Genomic DNA, 21,368 nt, shown 5'->3' with positions numbered 1-21,368 from the left:
ACGCTATAAAAGTAGGTCTTCCTTAAAATTCTCTTTAGAGGCAAGAAAAGGAACCTCATGTTTGTTTCACAGTCACAACAAGCACACTGAATTTCTCTGAGAAAGTGTCAGGCAAATTAAGGAAAAAAGAGAGGAAAGTGTTTAGCTTAATGGCTCTGTCTTACTTTCCAAGGTCCCCTAAACTCCTAGAACACTCTCCAGGGAGACCTCTGTGGCATCGCTGGCCCTGGTCAGGCAGGTTGATTAGACTCCCATTCATGAATCTCTGTACTACGGTTCTAGGAATGCTATTTGTAAAGAACTGAGCACGCTCCAGGTGGGCAGGTGACTTAATCAGGCCCGTGTCACAGAACCTCCCACCCACTATCACTATCACCCACTCGCCACTTGTTTATTCGTTTATTTATTTTTGGTCAGAGCATTTTGTTTTAGGATCGTTAGAAAATATCCAGGAAAGAATCTGACCAAGCTGGAAAAGTATTTGCTTCTATTTGGGCGGGGTGGGGGGGGTATTACTGTGCTCTTGAATTCCATCAGCTTTACAAGCTACCCTTTCCACACATCTTCTCCCACTTACTTCTGGAGATAAGGGGCCTGGGCAGTAAAACTAACTCCGTTCGAAGCCTACAGCATGAATAGGGAGCTGTCCTCCGGAGCGCGCCGGCTGCAGACAGGAGGGGCCCTTTGCGCCCTGGACCCTGCTGTTCACGGTGGGACCACAGCGCCCTCTAACGGCACCACGCTGCTCCTTCCACTCCCGGCGCAAACCCTTCAGGTTTCCATCAATACCGTAAATTTGTCAGTTACGCTGTCACATCCTCTCTTAAAAAACAAAGTAAGCAATGTGACCAAGTATTCTCAGGGGGGTGGGGGGGATTACAGCCTGAAGTGTCACCTCCAGGCTGATTTGTGCTCGGAAGGAAAAGCTGGGGCCTCCCTAGGAGGTGCATGGGGACAAGACGTCCCTTAAGGTCACTGGCCACGCTGCTCTACGCCCTCCTCACGGCCACCGCCCGCTCCTCGGGCCCCCGAGTCACGTGAGCGGCTGCAGGCACAGAGGGCCAGGCCCCCGGGCGTGCAGGACCCAGCCAGGACGCCAGGACCCCTGTGCCGCCTGGGTGCACAGACTGACGCCAGCCTAAAGCCCCACCCAACTACAGGTTCAAATGTTTACCTACCTTTTTGCGTGTGTGTGTGTGATAAAACTCTACAACCATGTTCTGCCCGGGGACCAGAAATAAATTTAACCACAGCTTAAAACTGTTTCACCCTCTGAGAGTGACGCAGCACGACAGGCAAACTCAGGCCTGGGTGTTATCGGGAGCGGATGCTGACGCGTAAGCGCCACGCATCCTCGTGGGCAAGCAACGGCAGCCGGCAGCCAACGGCAGGGGCCACCTACCCTCCACCCAGTAAGAACACCTCAAACTGTTGAGGTTAAAAAAACGTTTTGAATCCTATGACAAATCTATTCACTAGGCAAATGTACCCCCAAACTGCGTGTGCAGACCTGCTCTCTCTCCCTTACCCCCTTTCACTCTGCAACCCTCCCCAAGCCCGTCGTTTGTGGGAAACGCTCACCTGTCTCACCGCCACCCACAGGAAGCAGAATCCAACCACCGGCCACCCCCTTCCTCACCGACCTCGCAGCCTCAAGCAGCTCCGGGGCCAGCTGCCTGCCTTCTTGCCTCCCCGACTCGGGCAAAGTAGCAGGAGCCAAGGTGCTTGGCCACCACCTCCTGCCTCCCCGGCGTTTCTCCCTCCTCCCTCCCCCACGCATCTTCAAATTACACGACCTGCCAAGTGAGGGAGGCCATCTTCCTCCCCAGGTGACCATGCGCTTTAAATAACCTCCAAACTCAATCAGCTTCCTAGCTTGTGTCCCCACCTTGCCCGAACTCGACTTCCGCCTGTAAAGGCTCCCTGCCACCTCCACTTGGGTGTCTCACGTCCCAGACACACGCCTAGGACGTGTGACTCTCACCACCAATCCCGGAACTCCTGTCCCCAAGCCCAGGTGCCGTGGGAACCCTGATTCCTATCTGCCCACCACCCCCAGTTCACGAACTCAGCATTGATCCCACCTCCAAGACCCGTGTGGCATCCATCCACCCCGATGGTCTGCACGGCCACCAGCATCAACCCCCAGCCTCCTGACACATCTGCTTCCCGCCCCGCCCTTCTCCTGCCCTGCGTCACAGAACAGCCCCATGAACCGTGACACCTGCTCAAATCTCCCTAGGAGTGTGACCGAGCCCAGGGCTGCCCAGGTCCCAGTGACTGGCAGTTACCTGTGTCACTGAACCAAGGGCGCTCGCCCCCTTACACAGTATGTTCTGGCCACACCGGCCTCCTGCCCACACACGGCAGGCTCTTCCCCTCTCGGAGCCGGCGCACCTGTCTGGGAGGGACGCGTTCCAGGGTCCCCTCCTTTCAAGGTGGGCGCCCTTCTCTCGGGTCCTAGCTCACATGTTACTTCCTCAGAGGGACCCTCCTTGACTAACAGAAAGAGAGGAGTCTCCCTGCTATTCTTCTGCAGATCGCTCCATCTCCCTCACCACACTTAGCCCCAAATCTGGACTGTTGATTTATTGGGGTGACTGTGCAGGGTTCTCTCTACCAACAGATCACAGGCCTGTGAGAACCTGGCCCTGACTTTCTTCACCAGCTCCTCCCAGCAAGGCCCTGGCACAGAGCACAGGCCCAAGAGACAGAGGCAGAAAGAGGGAACACCCAACAAAAAGCATCTAAAGGGCAAGGCAGAGTCGTTTACAAATCTCAGTTTGTTATAATTACTTAAAAAACAGGAGGAAGAGGCAACAAAGTACTTGTCCAGTGTGATTTTTAAAGGGTAGCAACTGCAGCTAAACAAAGACATCCAATACTGAGGGCCAACCAGCGCTCACATGGTATCCGCTCTCACCAAGAGCACCTGGGAGAGCACTCAAACCCCATCACACCCGGGCAATCGACCACGCCTCCGTCCAGGAGGGAGGTCCCTCTGGCAGGCCGCCTCCTCTGTCTTTGGTGGGCACTGACTATTGGCTTCATCTTTGGTTGGAGCAGAAGTAAGGCCAAGTGTCACTCTTTACTGATCAGGACAATCGTGTGCATGGCTTACTTTTATTTTTTATTATAAAAAACACATACAAGAGTTTTAAGAAATGATGAATATAAGACAAATCAGGACCACGGTGAGTTATTAAACCCATTTCCTATGTACAAATACTAAAATTCCGAAAGTGGAATATCATCAAATGTGAGACACATTATAGGCTGTCCATATATACACGGCACATGCAGAGACCTGCCCGCACTCGGCTGCGTCTGTATGTACACGGCGAGGTACAAACACCCGCGGCGACCTCTATCCTCAGCTCTCCTTTTCCTGATTCATAGTTAAATATTTGCAAGGAACTTTAGAGATCTGAAGAAATGCATTAAAGTAAGTTCTAAAGGCTCTCCCTGTTTTACTCTGATCAGCTGCACTCTACACCTTGAGAGGAACTCTGTAGCCCACCTCCAGCTAAGACAGTGGAAGAGTCTTCGAGTAGCACTGCTTTGGCCTCCTCATCTTTTCCTAGTCAGTCATTTGGGCACAAAGTCCAAAATTGGCTCAGGAACCAAATCAATGTTTTTACCTTAAATTCATTACAAAACGCCACTCAATTTTTAAAAGCGACTAAAAGGACACTTTCTGCAGCAAAAAAGGGCTAAGTTCAAGTTTCTGTTGTTTGACCAAGACACAACAAATTACAATCCATGTCATGTGATCACAGCAGCCATAAGTGAAATGTGTGCGGTTTAGGGAAAGCAGCCCCTGCTTCCTCCTCCACCCCCAGCACTTGTATCTCCCTGACGTCTCTCTCTGGAACCCCGGTCTGCACCCTGGAAGCTGATGATCTGTCTCCACTCGGGCAGCGGGAAGGCACTTCTCCGGGCACAGCACGGGGCCGTCAGCCACGCTCCTCCGTACACAGGGTGCTGACCTCCTCCAGGGAGCTGAGCACCGCGGAGGGGATGCGGCGAGAGGTCTCCGTGCGCCAGGCTTCCAGGATCTTGGAGATCTCCGCTGGGTTGCTGGGACTCAAGTCACACAGGGCGTACACGGCTGCCAGCTGGATACCCCACGGTATGTCTGAAAAGAATTTCCACATCAGTCATCACATAAGAAAATCTTCGTTATGCAAAACGTTCATGCTGTTGATCTAATAAAATACTATTCAACAAATACTTTCTTCCAGCAATGAAAAGTAAATATTAAAAAAAAAAAAAAAAACACAATGAAAAAGTTCATTTAAATCCCTTCTGCAAATGGAAAACAAAAACAAAGCCAAACGCTGCACAGCTCTCTACAGGTTCCTGGCGCTGCCTGTACCCAGAGGACAGCGAGCCGGAGTAGGGGTACAGGGCCTGAAGCGCCCGCCCTCTCATGATCAGTGCTAAGCTTTCCAAAGTGGTCCTGGAAGGATCACACTCTCATGTTTAAGTTTTAGTAAAATGTGGATCCCAAAGCATTTGTCAAATAAATGACTCCATTATACCCCCTGGAAGTGTTTATAAGTGGACTTCGGAAATGGAAAACATGATGAAATGAGAGCAAGTGAAAAACTAATTTTTAGTATGTAGTATAGCATATACTATACTCTTACACACTAGATTATAGTATATGACTATTGATCATGGCATTTAATTGTAGACTATAGCTAGGTTAGAGATTACAGTGTATTAGAGTTCTCATTAAGTATAAGTTTATTTAGGAGTTATTTAATTCAAATTTAATTTAGTTCAATTTTAGTTAAATTCACTTCAATCATTTAGTTAAAAAATTTAGGAGTTATTTCATTAAAACTTATTATTCACTATATACTGTTAGTGATGCAATGCCGAATAGGGCAAACTACTACTATTTAAAAATAAATATCACAAAACACACACATTCAAATGTTAATGCTGTAGATGTAGACAGTACTACAGCAGGTTTAAAATTACGTTCCCCGGGCTTCCCTGGTGGTGCAGTGGTTAACAATCTGCCTGCTGATGCAGGGGACACGGGTTCGATCCCTGGTCTGGGAAGATCCCACATGCTGCAGAGCCACTAAGCCCATGAGCCACAACTACTGAGCCTGTGTTCTAGAGCCCGTGAGTCACAACTACTGAGCCCGCAAGACACAGATACTGAAGCCCGCGTACCTAGACACAGAAGACAACCTACACGTTAAGATCATCTTGGATGTAAATTTCAGATGTCACCGTGTGTTTCCGATGGAAACTGTATAACCGCGTTACTCCTTTTTTTGTTTTAATTTTTTTTTACTGGAGTAAAATCACTTTACACTGTTGTGTTAGTTTCTGCTGTACAATGAAGTGAGTCAGCTATATGTATACATGTATCCCCTCCCTCCTGGACCTCCCTCCCACCCCCTCATTACACCCATCTAGGTCATCACAGAGCACCGAGCTGAGCTTCCTGTGCTTTATAGAGTGTTCCCACTAGCTATTTTATACATGGTAGTGTATATAAGTCATTCCTAATCTCCCAGTTTGTCCCACCCTCTCCTTCCCCCCATGTCCACATATCTGTTCTCTACGTCTGCGTCTCTATTCCTACCCTGCAAATAGGTTCATCTGTACCATTTTTCTGGATTCCGCATATATGCATTAATATATGACATTTATTTTTCTCCTTCTGACTTACTTCACTCTGTATGACAGACTCTAGGTCCATCTACATCTCTACAAACGACCCATTTTCTTTCGTTTTCATGGCTAATATTCCACTGTATACATATACATGTACCACATCTTCTTTATCCATTCGTCTGTCGTTGGACATTTACGTTGTTCCATGTCCTGGCTATTGTAAATAGTGCTGCAATGAACACTGGGGTGCATGTGTCTTTTTGACCTATGGTTTTCTCTCTGGGTATAAGCTCAGTAGTGGAACTGCTGGGTCGTATGGTAGTTCTATTTTTAGTTTTTTAAGGAACCTCCATATTGTTTCTCCATAGCGGCTGTATCAATTTACATTCCCACCAACAGTGCAAGAGGGTTCTCTTTTCTCCACACCCTCTCTAGCATTTACTGTTTGTAGATTTTTTGATGATGGCCACTCTGATCAGTGTGAGGTGATACCTCATTGTAGTTTTGATTTGCATTTCTCTAACGATTAGTGATGTTGAGCATCCCTTCATGTGCCCCTTGGTCATCTGTATGTCCTCCTTGGAGAGATGTCTATTTAGGTCTTCTGCCCATTTTTTGATTGGGTTGTTTGTTTTTTTGATATTGAGCTGCATAAGCTGTTTGTATATTTTGGAGATTAATCTTTTGTCTGTTGCTTCATTTGCAAATATTTTCTCCCATTCTGAGGGTTGTCTTTTTGTCTTGTTTATGGTTTCCTTTGCTGTGCAAAAGTTTTTAAGTTTAATTAGGTCCCATTTGTTTATTTTTGTTCTTATTTTCATTACTCCAGGGGGTGGGTCAAAAAAGATCTTGCTGTGGTTTATGTTTATGTCAAAGAGTGTTTTTCCTCTAACAGTTTTATAGTGTCCGGTCTTACATTTAGAACAAAAAATTTTACAAGTTGTATGGAAACACAAAAGACTGTGAACAGCCAAAGCAATCTTGAGAAAAAAATGGAGCTGGAGGAATCAGGCTCCCCAACTTCAGACTATGCAACAAAGCTACAGTAATCAAGACAGTATGGTACTGGCACAAAAACAGAAATATAGATCAATGGTACAGGATAGAAAGCCCAGAGATAAATCCACACACATATGGTCACCTTATTTCTGAAAAAGGATGCATTACTCCTCGATTGCATAACATTCAAATAAAAATGAGACTCATAGTTTCAAAGGGTTACTTTTGAGTTTTAATCTCTTCCCACAAAGGAATAAGAATATAAAATTACATGCTCTGAGGTATACAAATGAAAAGGAAACCACTACTATGAAGACCGGCTCACAAAAAGCCTCCAGTTTCCAAGCTCTCTGGGGATGCTAAGTACTCAGTGATACCCAGGCCACACTGGGGTCGCTGCTTCACACGTGTGACCGCACTTGGTCATCACGACACAACTTCAGCCGGGCCTCTGCGGGCAGCTGAGGTTGAGTCACTGGTCGGAGGTCACAGGGCAGCATGAAGATAGTACCGACAGTTTCTGAGACAGAACGTCAGCACCAGGACGACAAGAGAGTTTCCTCTTACTTAGGGATGCGCTGCCCAACAGGGCGAGTGTCTACCACTGAAACAACAGGAAACCCACACACGTTCAAATGCCAGTGCTGAGAACACGGGCAGAGTGTGGCTTCATGATCAACCTCCTCACCCCCAAGCACTGAGAGATGCACAGAGCACGGCACGTAGTAAGAACTCAAAACAGATTTAGTAAGAGGAATGCAAATGATTTTAAAATAATTATAATCAACAAAAGTTTTACCTTCATCCTGGGCATGCTGTATAAACATACCAATAACGGCACTAATATTTTTCACAGCTGATGGAAACCCTTCCTTCAAACCCAACTGGCCTAAACGACCTAGGGAAAAGCAAAAAAAAAAAAACCCAAAATGTAAACAATCTGTGGTTAAATGTTAACTTTTCATAAGAATTTAAAACTTATGTTTTTTTTCGTTGAGCACGTACATTAAGCTTCAGGATCCTGAACTGAAGTTAGATGGGTACCTATTCTTAAATGAAAACAAATTAAACAGTAAAGCATCAGGACTCAATACAGCACCATCCGTCCCGGGGTGGGGGGCTGTTTTGACTGAATGATTCGTCATCTCTTCTGTTACTCACACATACAGATGATACACAGATACATAATGTGTCGCTTTCCCAGTTATCATATAATAAATGGGGTTTAGCAGAATGAATGGTTTTAGCAGGCTCAGAGTGAAATGACTAACTTCTATGGGTTAACGGACTAAATATAAGACACAGTTTGCTGTTACAACGTAGTTGTCTAACACAACCTCCGTTCTCACGTAGAGCAGCAGCTCCCAAGTGCGCTCTACTAAACCCCCCGGGTCCTCAAGGTCAAAACTGTGCTTTCCCAATGACACTAAGAAGTGATGTGCTTTCCTTCCAGTGCTGAGACGTAGCCTGACAGTGCAAAGGCAGTGGCCATCAAACTATTGGACCCTCAGCACCAGTCAGGGCAGTGACATGGAGGTCACTCTCCATGGCCAGGAGCTCACAGTCGGGAAAGCTAACTCACTCAGAATGTCCTTCGTGAACCGGTAACAATGATTCGTATGAAATCTAGACCCCTAAGCACACGCTCTGTGATCTTCCGCGGATGGGACGGGAAGGGCACGTGAAGCACACCCCTGGCACCTCGGCATCCCAACTCTCTCCAGGAAAAGCACCTGTGCAGCTGCTTCAGCTGGGAGGGGAACTGGGTGCTTTCTCCACCCACTTTTCACTGAAAGAACCACTGACAAACTATGGCTATTTAGACCGAGACAGACATTTTCTCAAAAATGAGTAAAGTGAACCTGTCACTGCAAGGAAATTTATCATTGTTGTCAATGATAAAATTTGAGCTCTTAAGCAAAATTAGAATTTTGGAAAAACTTCCATCGCCTACCCTAAGCTTGACAGCTTCAAATACTCCAGATTTCTCTGATGAGATCAGTGATGATATTAATGTCTGCTTTCTTGATATTGTTGACATTCGGAAGATCTGTACAAATCAGTATTTTCCAAGTGATGTTACAAAATCATGAATGGGCAAAAGATCCCTTCAACAAGGCAGGTGGACCCAGGCACTTTGGTGCAACAGAGAAGCAAAGTTCACGGATGAGGTTTCAGATCTCCCACTGCAACTAGCCTTTAAGAAACCATCGCCTGCTGAGTTCCACTGCAGTGTCAAAGAAGAATATCCACAATTACTTGAGCGGGCTATTAAAATACTCCTTTAATCAACTACACATCTGTATGAGACTGGACTTTCTCCAAATACTTCAACCAAACCAACATACAGCCAGAGACTGAATGCAGAGCAGCTATGGGAAACCAGCTCTCCTATGAATCTAGACAGTGAAGAGGTTTGCAGCAAGATAATGTTCCGTTCTGCTCACTCTTATTTTTGTTTGTTTTGGAAATAGTTTTTCATTAAAAATATCATTTATATTAACATTAGTTTCTTACTATTAATTTTAAGTGAATAGTAAACATTTTTTTAAACTCCTAGTTTTAATTTCTAGTACAATAATTGACACATAAAACCTGGAGTGACAAAACCTCTCTGGGGGTCTCACTAGGGGACTAAACAGGACAACACTCCTCGCCTAGTCCCCACCCATCCGGACCCTCCTTTATTCCAATGGTCTTGTGGAAACTAGCTTGCTTCAAAGCGGAAGCCTCTGCGCCTCCCTCACGGCCAGGCCTCATGTCCTTTTGCCCCTGCTGTTACACAGAAGGAGGGTTCTGGGACACACCTTGGATGCCGTCTTACCCAAGTCCTCTTCGTGTGCTCTTACGACAACATTATCCTGCATGCTCACTGTTCTGTGTCCATGTTCTCTCTCAATAGTACAAACAGCCCACAGGCTTAGATGTGACCCAGCCCATCAGCCTCATCTCTGTGTTGAATATGGAGAAACTGAGGCACGGGACACTAAAGGGACTTTATTACTTTGTATCCCCTATAGGAACTAGCTTAGCGCTAGTTACACGCACCCTGAATGTGGTGATAGACAGCAGACATTCAGTAAATTCCTACTGATCAATGACTCCCCAGTTAATTCCTAGTCCAGGATGAAACTGTAAACATATGGATAATCCCTTAGGAAGTCTTTCACAGGCTGAAAAGTAATATACTTCAGAGATCAGAAATTTCTAGGTACTGAGCACTCTTCGATATCTCCTTGCAATTAGATCAAAGTGCTAATAACTGCATGTCACCAGACCTGTCCTCTGAGACAATCTATCGGGAGCATTCAATGCATGACTATTAGCAGAGAAGGGGACAGTGTGCGTGCCTAGCACAGCTACGGGACCACTTGGCCATGGGATATGCATGTGTTTCCAGATAATACACGACTGCATTATAATGGCTCCCTTTCTTTTAATTAAAAATGCTTAATGAAGTGGGTTTTATAAAGCTTTATTTAAGTTAACGGAGCAAATCAGAGATAAAATAAGAGGAGATCATGAGTCTGAGGTATATGGTTTGGGGGAAAAGGCTTACATATATGATGACTTGACGAAGATGATGGACAAATTTGCTAAATAAGACGGGAAGAAAAGTCCCTCTACAGAAGGAGGTGAGTGAGTCCAGGGCAGTTCAGCCAACATATTAAAATTCAAGTAAGAAATGTGGAGTCAGTCTCAATGTCAAAGACAATACTCCCCACTCACAGAAGCCTGAGGAGGAGAGCTTGCCGGCCTTAGGGAAGGTGAGACCCAGTCTACAGGGCAGGGATCAGAGCAAGATAGTTACCCAGGGTTTTCAATCAAGATTTCAGATGCAGGTATGTTAAGGAAAGGATGAGTTAAGACAACTGCAAAGAAAAGCTGAAAGACAAGGTGAGACACTGGACAGAAATCAATCAAGCACTGGCTATTGCGGCCTGACGTGCAAACACCTGACATGAGAAACAAGTGTTACCCTAGCTTCTAGGCTCTGCTAACACCAGGTGGGCCATTTCAGAATTTAAAGCTCTTTGGGGCACGAAACGGGGTATTCTATACCTTTATACTCCGCTGCGACTAGTGTCAGGCAGACTGCCGTCCCCACTCTGCTGCTCCCTTCCCACCCAGGGACCTCAGACAGGGGCTCACCACCTCCCTACCTCCTGCCCCCCCAAAGAGGCCCCGACTCCGCCAGGACACGAGCAGCCTGGAGCAGGCTCTCCCGCTCCTCCGCGTGCCCAGGGGTCCAGAGCAATCCAAATGTTCCACAAAACGCTCTTTAATCCATTACTGTTAAGGTAGGTTAGAGAAACCCCATTTAATAATCACATGTAACCATTTCAATTGCTAACAGCGGTGTTCATACCCCAATCCAACGTTAGATAACACTGAACCATTTTGCCAGATAGCCTGTTTTTATTTCCTATGGGGTAAAAATCCAATTAGGAATTACAAATTTGGAGTTAAGAATACAGACAATTCCTTTATTTTATGAATGCCTACTGTGTGACTTCATTTATTATTAAGAAATCACAGCCAACCAAGTTAATCATTTGCTTAATTCTTTAGTAAATGTCAGCTTCAGAAACTGCAAGAAGCTTCTCCAGCAGAGTTTCTTCTTAGAAACGGTTCAAACTCCAACTCAGAGGGGTGTGTGGGAAGGAAAGCACACACCCACCCCTAAAGCCACCTCTCAGGATTCCGCCCAGTCGACAGAGCAGGCCTCACCTGCTTCCACCCTCCCCCTCGCCCACCGCTGCTCGCTGGGACCCCAGCCCCTGCTTTGTTCGGGGGTGGGGGGGGGGGTGCCTTCAGCGCCAACAGACTCCCAGCAAAGCTCAGCCCCGGCTCTCCGGGAACAGCGCAGTGGCCCCTCTCGCCCTCCCCACACCAGGCTTTTCACTCACACGAGCTCGACCTGCCCTGGTCCACCTGCGGACCTCAGCAGGGTCTGCCAGTCCTGAGTCTGCTCTCATTTTTGACATTACACTTCCTTTCTAATTAGCCATCCTCTCAACTAAATTTATTTACTTACATATTATAATTTTATTATACAGTATTGTTAATTATATATTAATTATACATTATTCCTATGACACACATCATTGTATTATATCACTCCTAATTATGTAAATATACATATACTACTCTAAATAATATGTATTATCAAATGTTATAAATTATTTTCTCAAAAGCTATATTTTAAAGATTTAAAGAATAAATTAGTCTGAGTTTGACTAAAACTACCAGTCAGATTTTCTCCCTACAATTATATATCCTTGTTTTTAGATAAACTATGACCATATTCTTCTTAATTCACAAATGAGTTACTTTTTAAGGTATATATTCGAAAGTATTTCTATAATCTTGTGCGGGTTTGTCTGGAACCTGAGAATTTGTAATTTTAAAAAAGCTTTTCAGGCAGTCTGGACAATCAACCAAAGCTGATAAAAGCTAACTGAGGAGGAGAATGACATGTGAGGCCGACCCTCCATCACACATGCTTCCCAGAGCAGGTGGGGTCGACCACCAGAAACACAGCCTCCCACTCCCACTTCCCTTCCTGTTACAATCAATAAGTACACAAAGAAACAACCACTGCAATGATAACAGCAAAAATCACACCATATTTTATAAGTGTGACTTCAAAAGTGTATTCTTCAGCAAATTCCACAGATTCTTCATCTAGGTCAACATGTAAGCATTTATAGACCTAACACCTTTCCTAATTTCTTAAATTCTCAAAAAGCTTTCTCAATTTGGAATGAATTAGTTCAAAGTATAAACACATTCTTTCTTGCATCCATAAGAGAAGCTGCTACCAAAATCAGAATTTCCAGACACACACATGCCACCAGCTGACGGCTGAAAATGAGGTCACTGGCCCTTCTGTGTCCTTGCTGCTCCCGCTTGGCACGGACAGTGGTCCTCAGGGCACTGGACCTGAGGCGTTCAGGGAAGCCCCCCACTGGGCAGCTTAGTCATCTCCACTTCTACACTTTCATGCTTTCATGTTCTGTATCTTAACTCCAAGTGTATGTTAGGTTACTTCCAGCGAAAACTGTTAGATGTCCACCTTGAAACCAGGTTTTTGTCAAGACCCAGTTTATATATTTATTTACCACAATGTTCCTATGTTTGCATGTAAAATGTGCACAGTACAGGAATGCAGATACAGTAATAAAATTAGTCAGGGATATTGTATTTCTTACTGTGGTCCATTTATTAAGACTGACTTACGTGATTTAAAAATTCTCAAACCTATTTCAAATGGTTTTAGCTTGGAGTTTTAATTAATTAAACGCCAAATATACTTAAAAGTCATGATAACTATCTCCAAGGATCTAAAGGGCCCTGACACAGAAATAGGCTGAACCTTGTTTTGTCAGCCCTCAAGCAATCAATACATGGCAGATAGAGGAGTCACTTCAAAGTAAAGAGAGTCTTCTAATAATGAACAAACCTCATCACTGATAATGATGCCCTGGACTGGAGAGCAGTTTGTCAGAGATGGGGCAAAAAAAGAAAAAATAAGTAAAAATAAAAAATAAAGATTTGTGGGTGAAAGGGAGGCGCAGAACTAAATGGCCACTGAGGTCCTCTTTAGATCTGAGATTAAAAAGAATCTGTATTTCACTTAAAGTATTTTTAAACAATGATTTTAATTTGTTTATTCAGCTTACAATTTACAGAAACAAAATAAAACTAGTTCCCAATTATAGAAGTACATAGTTATCCTTATTGAGCGAGTATGAAAAAAAACATCTGGGGTGCAAGCAGGGATTAAGTATCTACTTATTTTAAAAATCAAATTAACTGTAATTTATAGCAATTTATGTATCCTGGAGTGTATATGCAAGTGTGTGCATGTGTGTATATTAAAATTAATATCTGAGAATCAAGAGTTCAATTATAAATAAAATGTACTAACATGAAAAATCTTAAATCTGAAAAAGGTGAATAAAATGTTAATTTACAAAGGAAAGTATGAGTAATGAAAATTAATTTAGTGCAAAAGTACCTACTCTGGTGGCTGTAAAGTCAGTTACTATAGTGAAGTTTCAGTCAAAATATATTATTACACACTTATTCTCTCACCAAGATATCATCAATAACAAGAACAAATTTAATACAACAGACAACTCACCAATGAGCCTCAGTATTGATGCTATGATAATATCAGGAGTGTATGCAATGTTTGCATGTCCTTTTCTGTATTTTATCCACTTATCCATTACAGGCCACAGCTCCTTACTACAAAATAACAACAACAAATATATACATGTATGTATGTATATGAAAGTATGCTCACCCACCATCGTTCAAACATTAAGAAGAACTTATCTTAAAAATGGTCCATAGGAGACAATTAGTGAAGAGGAGGAACTTTTAAAGATGTAGCATTTTTGGCTAACATGAGAACAGACAATGAAAGCTCACAAACTTTCCAACTATTCAGGATCTCTGTGCTTACAGTGGCTTTAAAAAGGCTGCAAACACCCATGCTTGCATCTTTATTCTATTTAACCCTTTTCACAAGGCTTTAGCGTAGAGATGCTGAACAATGCCCCCAAGTCACAGAACTGGAAGCAGCAGAGTCTGGATCCTCACGTGGACCATCCAGACATAAGGTGGCACCTGCGTTCTAGAAGCCTAGTTTCCCGGGGTGAAGCAAGGACAAACAGGCTATATTTTGTACAAAGAACTAAACCAGAGGAAATGAACCACACTTTACATGGGTTAAAGAAACTAGATCTACTGACTGAAAACAGTGGCAATTCCTCTTTGCTCTCTTTTCAAAAATGTATTAACTTCTTACATAGTATTTATAATATTAGAAAAGTTAAATACAGACAAATGAAAGGAAAATGTACATTAAAAACACATTCTCAGATAACTATCACTCTTTTAATTTGGGGCTTTTCCTCCCACAGACTTCTATGCTTGCATGTATGTAAAAACCACAGTCAAAGTGACTGCAGTGCTTAGGAATCAGGGTCTGGAATCGCCCAGGCAGAGATCCTGATATCCAACACTCTGTCCATACCGCCAGCGGGGGGACCCTGGACAAAGCACCTGTGACTGGCACCACTCCCGGTGGTCTCATCTGTCACTGGGGAAAGAAGGGCCCCTGCCTCCTGGGCTTCCAGGAAGATGAGGCCCAGGGTAGCCACTCACACACATCATCCCCCAGACAGCACCGAACAGACTGTCCTGGCACTTTCTTAGTAACAGACTGAAAAACACTTTCGTGTCAGTATATAAAAATCCATGTATAGCTATTTATTCTAATATGGCTGTATCTCATTATATAGACATTCCATAATTCAATTACCTATTATTTGACATTCAGATGTATAATCTTTCCCGAGTGTTAAGAAGGGAAAACAAGAGAACAGATTTCCACAGAATATATTCCTCAGGTGTCTCAAAGATACAGACTATTATTAATCCTTTGGTGAATCCTTTTCAATGTGATAAACCCCTTTAAACCAGCCTTTCTCAGTCAGGGTTTTAAGAAAATTACGGGTTGTAATTAACTGCAGAACAGTTATTTGACTACTTTCTCCACTCTCCAAACATGCTGCATAGATAGATGAACAGAGAAAAGTTAATTCATTACATAAAATGGACGCCTGAGCATTAACAGGCCCAGTTCTCTCCTGAAACCCCAGTGAGAAGAGCTGCTGACCCAGAATTTTGAGTATTTCTGTTCCTGTGGGCTTTTCCATTGTATCTGTACATTAAGATAATGACCATCACATTTCAATCTACACGTATTCGCTGAGCACCTCTCCTGTGTGGGCGCTGCCCTCTCTACGCGCCGGCGGAGGCCAGGGAGACCAAAGTGCCCCCTGCATGAGGTTCATTTTCCTTTAGTAATAAGAGAATACAGTGAAAAGTAGTGAAAGGTACCATAAAAAAATAAAGCGAGGGGATGTGGCAGTGACACTGGCATTTAAGAGTAGTTTTATTAACTCTTACTCAAATCAAATCAAAATGTGCTTTGCAAATGTTTCAGCTGCCTTAAACAGCAAAAATGGTTCAAACCACAATTCAGCAATCACTGAACAGACTACCTGACAATTCAACTAACCCAACTTAAGTTAGCAGAATAGCCCTGTACCTTATAATGTTGTCATGTGTCCAAATCCACTTCTGATGGCAGCAGAGCAGATCAATGGCACATATGTACTCCCAAGTGTTATCACTTAGGTCTTCGCCAAATCTTTCACTGGACTGAAATTCTGTTTTTGGACATAACTGTATGGTCAAAAGCAGCTTTGAAACCATGAAGCCAACATCTGCAGGAGCATTCTAGCAAATAAGGTAAAAAAAAAAGAAAATTTAGAGTTTCAAATATAACATATCTCATGTGGGTGATCTCAAAGAGTATTAACAAGCATCAGATGAATAATCATTTAATTTTCAAGGACACCTTTTGAAAGTTATTTTGAATAAAGAACTATGTTTATCTTAGTCATAACGTCTGTCCTAAAATGACTATACAATGGTGGTTGACAGGCCAGATAAAAAAGCTCCAAGCAGAATGCAGAATCCAGTCAGGTAGGAAAGATACTGCAATCCAGATAGGAATGCAAATTTTCATTAACTGAAATCAGAGAATTAAAGTTTTATTAAAAAACAATTTTTAATCTTTAAAAAATTCTTCAATAAATTCATTCTGTCATCTTTCTGACCCTAGATATCAGTCTGCTTTTTCCAGAAATTCGTAAAATTGAATCAGATTGTACTAGACTCTTCTGTCTGGCTTCTTTTACACCTATGCATGCTTTTTTGATATCTTTCCACATTCTTGCACATATAGGTAGCTTGAACACCCCTTTTTACTGCCGAGTAGGAATCCACTGTATGGATATACCACAGTTTGTCCATTCACCTATTGATAGAAATCTGGGTTACTTCCAGCTTTAGGCTGTAATTAATAATGCTGCTTTGGACATTCATGTACAAGCCTTTTTGTGGACATAAATTTGACTTTCCTTGGGTACATACCCAGCAGTGGATTTATAATTTTTTTCTTTTTTTATTGGGTTTTGTTATTAAAAATGAACAAGGGGCTTTCAATCTCCTCTTACACCTGAAAAAGACTGGAATTAGTTGGTTCTTTAAAGATTAAATTCAGATGAAATCTATACACGCTTCTTGTATACTAAATTTTTAGTCACCTTTTCAACCTTTTAAAATGGAAAACAACTGGTTTACTCCAGTGTTTTACCCCTAAAGCCAATTTTGACCATTTTTATGTTGCTAAGGAACCATCCTCGGTTTCCGAACCTGCTATGAAGCTGTAGGCGGCAGTCTTCTCGTTCTTCACCCTCCATCTCTACTCACACTGCCTCTCTCATTCTGAAATCTTGAACATTTTTGCTTTTCTCTTTTTACATTAATCTGAACTGAGTTACCTGATTTATTAGTATTTTTTAAAAGCAATTTTTTTTTTGTTCTCTACTTCATTACTATTACACCTTTTAAACTATATTTTTTTTCTGGATTCCTTCTCAAATTTTTAATTTTTAAGATGATTATCAGGGAACTTTATTTATTACTTGTTTAATAATGAAGACATTTAAACTATTTCAATGAGTGTAAGTTTTCCAAAAACGAGAGGTCTTCGGTATGAAGGGTTTTCCTTTCATACCAAATACTGTGATTTTACTTCTGAGTTTCTATTTGTTCACAGATTGTCCAGGACTGTGTATCTCGATCTCCAGGGAATTTTTATAGAATCTTTTAATTCTTTGTCTAATTTTACCGAGTCATTGCCAGAGAATTGAGTGTAGACTCTTTACTTTTTAAAAATTAAGGTCAAATGCATGACTGGTTTTTGCAAATGTCACAGACATATGAAAAAATACAGTCTTCATTCAAGTTTACTTTTTATATTGTTGAATTCCACTACCTCTTTACTTATTTTTGTGCTTCACACCTATTGAGTTCTGTAGGATAGAATTTGGAAGTCTTGTACTATAATGGTATTTCCCCCCCCCCCAAGTATTCCTCTTTTTTTTTTAATAGCTTTGACTTTATATTTTTATTTGATATGATACAGGCTAAACACACTTATTAAAATTCTACCTCCTTCATTAATCATGTTTTATCATCCAAACATGTCTGGCTTCATCCTGGACAGGACAAAGGAGAAGCCTCCAGTGCGCAAGCAGGCGGACCAAGCAGGGACAGGAGTGGCCCTGCAGGTAACCGCCGAGGGCGGACATGCGTGTACGGATGCTCTTCTCACTGCTAAGGGACTGGAGTCTGATGGTACCTCACACCAATACACTCTGGCTTGTCTAGGTGGATTGATGAAGAGATAATTACAGACTTGCTTTTTAAAATTCCCTAACTTTTTATCCGCCAATAGCCCTTTCCTTTTCTTTTTATAAGAAAATAAAAGTCTAATGAAGAGTAACATCAGAAAGTACTAAAAAGGAAAGCAAAATGACATACAAAAGTCGACTACATGCATAAGCCAGAATTTTTTTAAAAGAGGACAGCAATACAGTCATTAAAAAGGGCAGAACAAAGTGAAAGTCAACCCCTCACTGACTTCAATACCTCTTCTTAAAGATTACCACTAGCAATTCAGCAACCAGCGATTCTCATTAGAGAAAATCTATGAAGAAAAGAACACTAATCTAGATACTATATTAACATATCAGTCACTAAAGAAAATAAGATAATGAAAGAAAATATGGAACACAATACTTAGAACAAACACAAATTCCATCAACTGGAAAGAAAAACAGAGAATATTAGATTCAGAAAAAATCGTAACAGGAAGGAATTGAGATACCAATTTTTTCACCTAAGTACCTACTATAGAAGCAAATGATGTGCACCTCCTCCGAGCCCTCACATATATATGCACATGTATAGATTTCATCAGCCATAAATTAGTACACAAAAGAAACTTTGTTCAATTAACACAGCACACAGGTCTACAACTTCTCCCAAAGTGTCTCATGCATACTTAATGAACAAAATGCATAAGCTTAGACTAAAATGTTATTTTAAAGGATCTAATATGAAGAATAATATCTCTGAAATGCTCACAAACTAATACAAAACCAAATAATAACATTTATATAAGACCTACAAGTACAGTATTACAAAAAAAGAAACCTCACCTTCTCCCAATTGAGGAAAGCTCGCAAACAGTTCAAAACTTCTCCTTTAGCGCGTTGCCTGGCTACCAACTGCATTGCCTTATTAATCACCGATTGAGAGATAAATATATCATGCCACATGTTTGCAATGAACAAGGTCAATTTTTCAGACTCTGGAAAATCTATGAGAAAAAAACAAGATAATACACCTTTATGTCTGATTAAGTGAATAAATGACAAACTAAGAATATATTTGAATAATTTCCCCTTGTGCACAGCAGGGCCACCTAAAGCTAAAGGGAGGAAGCCTGACGAGGCCCGAGCCTCAGTTATTTCAACTCTGCTTCTCCATCTCTCCCACCCATCCCTCCCCTCCCCCCGCCCCCCCAGCCAACCTTTCTTTCCCTTTGGCCAACTTTAATAGAATTTGAAACACAGTGCATGAGTATACACCACTGTAGAAAAGAGCAATAAACTCCAAAACAAGGAGAGAAGGCAAACCTCCTCTCGCACGTTCCAGACCCTGCACCCAGAACCCGCCCATTTGGTGCGTGTCCTTTCAGGCCATGTTTTATGCATTTACAAGACAGAACTCACTTGAAGAACACCTAAGGCTTTTGGTATGAAGGGATTTTTTTTATAAATTATGACTGATAATCCATTTCTTATGAATACCTTCTCCAACGCCACGGCTTGTCTTTTCTGTCTGTCTAATCAAGTTAATCGAGGCACAGCTTACACACAATAAAATACACTCTTTAAGCAGACAGTCTGAAGGATTTTGACAAATGAACACACCCATGTAACCCCCACTACAACCCACAGATGGAACATTTCCATCATCCCAAATTCCCGTGGTCTGACCCTTTCAGTGAATCACTTCGTCCCAAATACAGACAAGCCTGACCTGCTTACTGTCACTCTGCACATGTGCCTTTTCTCAAATATTTATGAAGAGATTCGTAAAGCATGCACCCTTTTCTGTCTGGCATCCCCCTCTCAGCAAAATCCATGTTGCCGCACGCATCACTAGCCCTTTCCTCGTTTGTCTGAGTAGTATTCCAATTGCTTGATATACCACACTGGTTTTTCATTCAACTCCTGATGGACCTTTGTTTCCAAACATGGGCTATTATGAATTAAGATGCTCTGAATACCTGTGAACTGTATATGGATATGTGGATATGTCTCTATTTCTGTTGAGTAAGTACCCGAGAGTGACATATCTGTGTCATATGATAAACTGTTTAATTTTATAAAAAACTGTCAAAGTGTTTCGCAACTGGTTGTATCAGTCAACACGAAGATTTGTATCTTGTTTGGCATGACGCCGCATCTTTTTCGTTTTCTCTGTTCTATTTTATCTAACACTGCAGGGTGTATAGAGAGAGGGTAACTCAAAGCATAAACTCACTGCACTATTTTGATCTGTTACTTTGGAAACCTTGTGCTTATCTGATTATACTTCCTCCTGTCTCAGGACTCCACATGCTGTTCCCTCTGCCTGGAATTCTCTCCCTCACTTTTATCTTCACATCTAAGTTCAAAAGGCACTCCGAGGAGCAAAGCTTCCCTGACCCCTGAGACTCTCTCAAACCCACCTTCCACAGCACAAGTCATTCATTCAACATATACTTAACGAGAGCATACAACACATTCTTCTGGGGTGAGGATGTAGTAGGAACAAGACAAACAAAATCCCTGTCCTTACAGAGTACGTGACCTAGTAGAGGAAAGAGACAGCAAACGAAAAGGTAACAGCGTAACCATAGCAAAGCAGAGGGAAAAGCTTCCCGACAGAGAACCTGTTACAAAGACCCAGAGGTGAGAGCGGGCTGGGTGTGTCTGAGGAAGAACCAGAAATCCCACCTGGGCTCTGCAGAGACCCTGTCGCCCTGCTTCCTGCTGCCCTTCACTGATAAAACCTGACGTGTGCGCCCCACTGGAAGGCTGTATCTATACCTGGGTTTGGTCACCATCAAAAGCCTTAACACTTATGTGCACCCCGTAACTATCTGTTAAATAAGTCAGTGACTGAAAAAATAAATGAAGTGGGCAACAAACACAGCAGCCTCACTCACAACTCTGCAAGTGACAGATTCAATTATCCTGATATTTAAGCCCCATAAACACTATGGTAGTAAAAGATTATCAATCTTTGCAATCTAGATAAGACTCTCTGATGTAGCATTAAATTCCATTTGTGTATCACTTTGCTATATTAAAATGTTTCCACTGATGATCTGATATGAAGAGGGAGTCCTATTTGCTCCATTAATAGACTTAAGAAATAGTAAAAGGAAAAGAGAATCAAAGGACAGCCCTCCTTTCCATTTCTCCCTGAAACTCTTCTTTCCATGAGCTTATGAATCCATCTTAGCGTTTCTGCCCTTTCCAGCTAGTAACAGAGCAGAGCGGTTTGTCACTTTAAAATGATTCCATTATCTTGTGTCAACTATATCTGACTCTAAAGTAGCTGCACAAGGAATAAAACCGATACACACTAATGAGAGATACACTTTTATACACAAGTGGAAATGTATATACTGACCGAAGTGAGCTTAAGTCACACAAATTCTCCCACTGAAAACC

The 21,368-nt window shown here is 42.4% G+C and overlaps 1 protein-coding gene across 3 annotated transcripts in view; it reads right to left on the bottom strand.

Annotated features, from left to right (window-relative positions):
• Positions 1 to 3,109: 3,109 nt before the first annotated feature.
• Positions 3,110 to 21,368, bottom strand: part of ICE1 (interactor of little elongation complex ELL subunit 1) — a 57,828-nt gene continuing 39,569 nt past the window's right edge. Inside the window, exons 15-19 of one of the 3 annotated variants that reach the window (XM_059916073.1) lie at positions 18,798 to 18,958; positions 15,773 to 15,963; positions 13,793 to 13,899; positions 7,442 to 7,540; positions 3,110 to 4,138 (exon numbers count right to left, since the gene is read on the bottom strand). In XM_059916073.1, coding sequence (XP_059772056.1) covers positions 3,957 to 4,138; positions 7,442 to 7,540; positions 13,793 to 13,899; positions 15,773 to 15,963; positions 18,798 to 18,958 — 740 coding nt within the window. In that variant the 3' untranslated portion in view covers positions 3,110 to 3,956. The remainder of the gene's footprint in view (positions 4,139 to 7,441; positions 7,541 to 13,792; positions 13,900 to 15,772; positions 15,964 to 18,797; positions 18,959 to 21,368) is intronic. The other 2 variants (XM_059916075.1, XM_059916076.1) reach the window with 2 other exon arrangements.

This window comes from Balaenoptera ricei, chromosome 3 (assembly GCF_028023285.1).
Source record: "Balaenoptera ricei isolate mBalRic1 chromosome 3, mBalRic1.hap2, whole genome shotgun sequence".
Classification (NCBI taxonomy): domain Eukaryota; kingdom Metazoa; phylum Chordata; class Mammalia; order Artiodactyla; family Balaenopteridae; genus Balaenoptera; species Balaenoptera ricei.
This window is presented reverse-complemented; position numbering and strand designations above follow the sequence as displayed.